At 51.8% G+C, this 7376-nt stretch overlaps 1 protein-coding gene across 1 annotated transcript in view; it reads left to right on the top strand.

The window, feature by feature from the left end:
• Positions 1-2586: 2586 nt before the first annotated feature.
• The window catches only part of LOC105547915 (putative serpin A13), a 6582-nt gene continuing 1792 nt past the window's right edge, over positions 2587-7376 (top strand). Inside the window, exons 1-4 of the mRNA XM_011991687.1 lie at positions 2587-2826; positions 3158-3757; positions 5637-5907; positions 7123-7243. Of these exons, the coding sequence (XP_011847077.1) occupies positions 3175-3757; positions 5637-5907; positions 7123-7243 (975 nt within the window). The 5' untranslated portion in view covers positions 2587-2826; positions 3158-3174. The remainder of the gene's footprint in view (positions 2827-3157; positions 3758-5636; positions 5908-7122; positions 7244-7376) is intronic.

The following is a 7376-nucleotide window of genomic DNA, read 5'->3' as shown; positions in this document are numbered from 1 at the left end:
CCCCAATTCCAGGACACCCGCCCCAATTCCAGGACACCCACCCCAATTCCAGGACACCCGCCCCAATTCCAGGACACCGCCCATGTTCTTCTCCACACACGGATTTCCACATAACCCTAATGGAGGGCAGATTGTTTTCCTCTGTTGGTTTTTGCCAAGGGTGGACACTGAGCCAAGGGCAGCCTTATTCAGTCTGGGTTATTCCCAGAAATCCAGGCCACCACAACCCTCCCTGAGGAACGCAGTTTTTCAAGGGCCGTTAAACCTGCCGAATCTCCCCAGCTCCTCCAAAAGCTCACGGAAAGCATTCACTTTCAGGTGAGTTGGGGGCTGTGGGTGGGGCTAGATCCCCAGTTCCCCAGCTGACTTGTTGAACTTGCCACAAGTTAGATCATCATGCTACACACACCTACACATACACACACACACACACACACACACACTCATGTGCCCACTGTGCAACAGGAGCTGTGCATATAGGCAACAATCTGGAGTGGTGCCGACTCACCCTGCCTCCATGACCTCAAGCATGCTCTTGCCTCTGCTGAAACCCCCAAATCCCTTTCCTGCCTCTCTCTTGCTCCATCTTCCAGTTTCAGTTCAGGTGCCACCTCCTCCAGGAAGCCTTCCAGGAACTTCTACCTTCCATGCCTCCTATAGGCTCCTCATTCACCCTTTGTGGTTCGCCTCTAAATGCCATCGTCCTTTCCTCACTGAGCTGTAATCAGCTCCCCGCATTTCCCTGCAATCACTGGCATGCTCCTTCCAGGCAGGGCCCAGGCTGCCAGTCCCTGTTGCCCTGACTGCTGAATATTCATTCAGTGAGTGAGTCAGCGAGTACATGAATGAGCGTCTTTCGGGGCCTCAGTGTTCCTGTCTGTCCAAGGCCCAGGTTGGACCAGGGCATCCTTTCTGCTCAAAAGCTCCATGGTTGTGGGCCCTCAGAGGAAGCCTCTGCTGCTGCTAGGTTCCAACTACACCCTCACCAGCAGGGCACAATGGAACCCCACCTAGAGAATGCGAACATGGACAGAACACTGGACCCGAGACAGCTTGTCACCAGCCTGGCCATGCAGCACACACCACCCTGTGCAGATCTCTGCCTGTCTGTCCCACAGGACCCGAGCCTCCCCAAGGGAACCACTGTGTCTCTTTCATATTGTGTCCCCAGCGTACAATTCAAGTCCTGACATGTAGCAGACGTTTTGTCTATGTTTGTTCAATGAATGAATGAGTGAATGAATGAATGAGTGAATGAATGAAGGTTAAAGACAAGACAATGAAAGTACAAACTTCAGCAAAACCAAGATATTCACCACAGCAGATTACCAGGCAAATGGGTAAATGGAGATAGTTGGTTCTCTGTCAATAAGTAAATCACAGGGAACAGAGGATTTCCTGGAGGCTGAGGCTGAGGCTGAGCTGATTGTTTCTTACGCAGATGAGGAAGCTCAAGTTCAGAAAGGCCCAGGGCTGCCCAAGGTCCCATGGAAAATCAGAGGCAGGACAAGGGGTTGTGATGATGGTCGATTCTGTCAGTTATTAACCCAAGCCTAGAGTGGACATGTGAGGCCAAGCACTTGTGGCAGAGAAAGCTAGGAACGGTCCAGTGTTAGGTCCCAGAGAGGCAGGAAAATGCCTGTGCTCTAGGTAAGGCAGAAGCCCTAGAAGGAGGCCCCCCAAAGGTTAGCCCATGAACGATTTGTTTTTTCCAACAAATATTGTTGAGAGAGCACTCTGCGCTGAGCGCTAGGAATGAACCATGCATGAGACAGAGTATCTGCTCTCATGGAGCTTGTCTTCTAGTGGAGAAACCAGACAAACATGTCCTATCATGCCAGATGGGCATCAGAAAAACCAGGCAGGGTGAGGGTGGCAAGGGCAGAGGTGGGGTCTCTCTGGGGAGGTGACCTTTGAGCCAACAACTGAGTGAAGGAAGGAAGTGAGCTGTGGAAAGGGTGAGAGCAAGGCTGCTCCGGGCAGCCAACAGCAAGAACACAGGTCCTGAGCAGGAAGAAGAAGCTTGGTAAGTTCTAGACTAGCAAGAAGGCCAGGATGGTTGGAGCAGAGGGAGGGAGGGAAAGGATGATCAGAAGGAGGTCAGAGACCAGGCACGGTATCTCATGCCTGTAATCCCAACATTTTGGGAGGCCGAGGTGGGCAGATCTCCTGAGGTCAGGAGTTCGACCAGCCTGGACAATATGGTGAAACCGTGTCTCTACTAGGAAATTACTTGAATCTGGGAGGTGGATGTTGCAGTGAGCCTAGATCACGCCACTGCACTCCAGCCTGGGTGACAGAGCAAGACTCTGTCTCAAAAAAAAAAAAAAAAAGAGGAGGCGAGAAAGGCTAGCAGGGCCCTGTCATGTAGGGCCTCCTAAGGTGTGGTGAGAAACACAGGATTTCTCTTGGTTGCTATAGAGCCATTGGAAGTCTCTAGCAGGGAGTGAACGCATCTGATTTTCCTGTTAAAAGGATCACAGTGGTTCCCTAAGTGGGGCCCAGGACCAGCTCAGACCCTTGCCAAAATGGATTCCATACTCCACGGAGGCCTGCTGAGTCAGACCACTGGAAGGGAGGCCCCAAGTCCGCTGCCACTCCTGGGGCTCTCTGTGCCGGCTCCTGGGCTGAGTGTGCTCTGTGCACACTTTGAATTTCTGTAGCTTTGTGATGTGGGGATTCTTAGCAGCATCCCACAGAGTGGAAGCCAAGGTCCTGAGAGGCAAGGCCACTTGCCTAAGGTTGCTGGGCTTATGCGAGCAGAGCCCTGGACTCCTTGCTGTACCATGAGGCACTTCCTGGCCCTCCTCTCCTTATAAGCTTCCTGCAAGTCTAAGGTCAGGGATAAGAAGTGGGGCTCAGATGGGCTAAGTGGATCGCCCAAGGTGGTAGATCTGGGATGTGGTGCAGGCAGGATTCATAGAAGGGTCCTCTGGAGGCGGGGCTCTGACTTTGTCCAGAGATCCCCCATGTCTGTTTGTGAGCAGGAAGCTGTGGGGTGGGGAGGAGGGGATGGGACGGGAGCCCCCAGGAGAGGCAAGGAGAGCCTTGAAGTATTTGCTGGGTGCCCGGCACAGGGCAGACACTTTGTGAATATCACACATTATCGTTATCATTACCATTGACATTGTTGTCCTCTCTGCCACGCTGCTTTCAGACCAAGGACCCCAGAGGATGGAAGCCCCTTGGTGGTGGCCGCTGGTCACTGTGCTCATGGCTGGGGCTCATTGTGTGGCTCTGATTGACCAAGAAGCTTCGGATCTCATCCATTCTGGCCCCCAGGACAGCAGCCCTGGGCCTGCGCTGCCCTGCCACAAAATCTCTGTGAGCAACATAGACTTTGCCTTCAAACTCTACAGACAGTTGGCTGTGAACGCCCCTGGAGAGAACATTCTCTTCTCCCCGGTGAGCCTCTCCCTGGCCTTGGCCATGCTTTCTCGGGGGGCCCCAGGGGCCAGCAGGACCAAACTCCTGGAGGGCCTGGGGTTCAACCTCACTGTGGTGCCTGAGGCGGAGATCCAGGAGGGCTTCTGGGATCTGATGCTCAGGCTTCCTGGGCAGGGTCCCCGGCTCCTCTTGACCATGGCCCAGCACAGGTTCAGTGGCCTGGGCACAAGGGCCAACCAGAGCCTAGAGGAGGCCCAAAAACACATTGACGAATACATAGAGAAGCAGACCCAGGGGAAGCTTGGGGCCTGGGAGAAGGACCTCAGCAGTGAAACCACAGCAGTTCTGGTGAATCACATGCTCCTCAGAGGTAAGAGCGTGTGTGCCCAATGCAGACCTCCTTCCCAGAATCCCAGAACCCAGGCTCCAACCACACCCGAGCCCCACCCCTCACAGCAGCTGGAAAGTGTCGCCTCCTGACTTAGATATAGATGACACTCAGTGAGTGTCTGCCCCTGAGTTCTTGATGTCTCTACTTGAATGCCTCCAGTAACACGGAACTCATCCCCTTCTCCATGTTAATGACACTGGAAGAGTTTGTTTTTAAAGAAGAGTTTTGCAAACTTAATGTGCATATGAACTTTCTAGAGAGTTTGTTTAATGCAGGTGTCTTGTACCTATCCTAAGTGATTCTGATTTCAGTGGGGTGAGTCCAAGACCCATGACCTTGCGTTTGAAGAAGCTCACCTCCCTTCCTCACACAGGTGATTCTGCTAAGGGAAGACTATGAGCTCCCCTTTGAGTAACTCTAGAAGCCACCACTGTATTAAGGAACCTGAATTTCCTTCCTCTGGCAGGCCTTAGGAGGCATGGATTAGAGCAGGAAGAGTCCTACATTTTTTTTTAAGTCCTTAATTTTTTCCAAGACAGTGAACAGGCTGCATGTCCCCACCATTGTGTGTGTTTAAACAATACAGTCATGACATTCAATCCACCGCTGTTAATGCCTGACTTAGTTTAATAGACCACATGATGCCATGGTGGCCATTTGGGGGCGGGCAGGGGACGCTTGTTGTTATCCCCTTGTTCTCATTCAGGACTCAGGAGGTGAACTCAGTCCTCACATTCATACAGTGCTCTGTAGATCTCAAAGTGTGTGTACCCCACAGTCTCTCTTGACTCTCACCTGGGTGAAACAGACCAGTCTTATCTTAGCAGATATGCCTAAGATCAATGTTCCCATTTTACAGATGAGAAAACAGATTTTTTAAAAAGAAAAAAGCTTATTTGCCTGAGCCAGTGAGGCATCACTCAAATATGCATCTATGACTGTTGATGGTGTTTATTTGTAGGCATGGTTACACATACACACACATATATTGACTACAAAGTTCTTATTAACATGCCAGCTCTGTGCATATTTAATTTTAATTCTCATCACAACTCAACAAGATAGATATTATCGTGTCCACTTGACAGATGAGAAACTGATGCAAAGCGGGGTAATTTGCCCTAGATTTCAAAGCCAGGCAGAACCCAGCCTTCAAATCCACACCTACGTTCAAGAAGCTTGTGCCACAGTGATAACATTTTTTCTTTTTCTTTTTTTTTTTTTGAGACAGAGTCTCGCTCTGTCGCCCAGGCTGGAGTGCAGTGGCCGGATCTCAGCTCACTGCAAGCTCCGCCTCCCGGGTTCACGCCATTCTCCTGCCTCAGCCTCCCGAGTAGCTGGGACTGTAGGCGCCCGCCACCTCACCCGGCTAGTTTTTGATTTTTTTTAGTAGAGATGGGGTTTCACCGCGTTAGCCAGGATGGTCTCGGTCTCCTGACCTTGTGATCCACCCGTCTCAGCCTCCCAAAGTGCTGGGATTACAGGCTTGAACCACCGCACCTGGCTACATTTTTTCTTAAAAATTAACCACCTCCAGGAGAGATTAAGGAGATGAGAGAGCATTTGTGTTTATGTGATTATAATCTTATTATACTATTGTAATAGTTTCTAACAGTATTGACCATTTTCAAATGAGGACAGAAGCTCAGGGAGGCTCTGGGCTCAGCCTCAGGGCCACACAGGTACTAAGGGACCCCTCAGGAGTGAGTTATTGAGTGGGGCTTGGTTTCCTGAGTGTGGACTCCAAGATTCCAGCATCCAAGGTGCTTTCCCCACTCCCACAAGCTGCCAGAAGGGTGACCCCAAGCCCGTTCTTGGTTCTCTGTGAGGATGACATTTGTGTTGCTCTTCCCCTCAGCTGAGTGGATGAAACCCTTTGACTCACGTGCCACCAGCCCAAAGGAGTTCTTTGTAGATGAGCACAGGGCTGTGTGGGTGCCCATGATGAAGGAGAAGGCCAGCCACCGCTTCCTGCACGACCCTGAGTTGCAATGCTCTGTGCTGCAGATGGACCATGCTGGGAACACCACCACCTTCTTCATCTTCCCCAACAGGGGCAAGATGAGGCAGCTGGAAGATGCCTTGCAGCCCGAAACACTGATTAAGTGGGACAGTCTGCTCAGGACCAGGTAGCCCGCACACAGCAGAGCCCCGGGAAGGCCAGGCCCCACCTTCTCCCTCAGCCACTGTAAAGTGTCCCCAAGGCACAGTCACCTCAAGGGCGTTATCACCCCAGGACACTGTCACCTCCAGGGCACAGTCACCCCAGGACACTGTCCCTGCTCAGAGCACTGTTATCCACCACGATGCTGTCACATCACCCAGGACATCTCACCTCCAGGACACTGTCATCCCTCAGGATATTGTCACCTTCCCAGAATACTGTCACACCCCAGAACACTGTCGTTCCCCAGTCACTGTTATTTCTAGGACACTGTCACCCCACAGGTATTGTCACCCCTCCAAGACACTATTGCCCTCAGGACACTATCACCTTCCACCCATGGCATCATCACCCCCAGAACACATTGTCATGGCACTGTCACCGCAGGGACACAGTTACCCCCTGGGATGCTGTCACCTCCATGGTATTGTTCCCCCTCAGGGCTCTGTCACTCTCCAGGTCACTGTTATTGCCTCCTTGAAGATATCAGTTTGGGTTCTGGGGAGGAAGGACTGGAGAGAGCACTGGCCCAGAAGTCTGGAGGCTGGTCCCAAGTCCCACCTCTGCTGCAGACACAGTGACTTGTCATGGGCTCCCTTGGCCCTTTACGCTGTTGAAGAGCCTGGTGCTCTGACCTCTCCCAGTCTCAGCCTTCTCCCTCCTCGGCTTTTTTTCCGTCTTCCCAACTCCCCCATGCTTATTCCTGGAACCTACTGAGCTCCCTGCAGTTTCCTGAACTTGCCAGGCTGTTCCTCAGCCCTGGGCTTTTGTGTGTGCAAATTCCTCGTCCTGACGTGCCCTTTCTTGACCCAGCCCTCTCTGGGATTCTTATCCTTTATTCATGGCATAGCAGAGCTATCACTTGCTCTGTGAAGGCTTGACAGATCCCCAGAACAGGCAAGGTGTGCCCGCTCTGGGTTCCTGGGAACATCATTGTATCACCTGCTATTATCACATGAGAATGACACTGTCCTTGTAGGGCTTCCATGTCAGTGTAGTTACAACCCCCTTCCCACACTGAGGTGAATTGGTGATGGTATGACTTTTAGAAAGCTCACACCCACTGACCCTCCGAGAATGGGATGGAGCGGGTGTGTGGGGCAGAGGGACCCCAAGCAGGGAAGAAGGTGAGAGGCTGTTTCAGGATCTTTACTGCAACCCAATTTCTGTCTCTCCACAGAGAACTCGATTTCCACTTCCCCAAATTTTCCATTTCTAGAACCTACAGACTGGAGATGCTCCTCCCACAAGTGACTGTGGGTGGAGGCTTCCCTGGGCAGCCTGGACTGAACATCTCTAAAGTAGGTTGGGGCCGGTGTGTTCAGAGGGCCTCTCAGTGTCTTTTGATGAACACTGGAGGGAGATGTCCAGGACCTCTTTAAAGACAGGAGACGCTATTTCTTTTAACTTTGCAAGTTGCTATTTGCTTCCTTG

The sequence above is a fragment of the Mandrillus leucophaeus genome, unplaced genomic scaffold (assembly GCF_000951045.1).
Source record: "Mandrillus leucophaeus isolate KB7577 unplaced genomic scaffold, Mleu.le_1.0 Scaffold4, whole genome shotgun sequence".
Classification (NCBI taxonomy): Eukaryota; Metazoa; Chordata; class Mammalia; order Primates; family Cercopithecidae; genus Mandrillus; species Mandrillus leucophaeus.
Note: the sequence above shows the minus strand (reverse complement) of the source record. Positions and strands in the feature narration are given on the sequence as shown.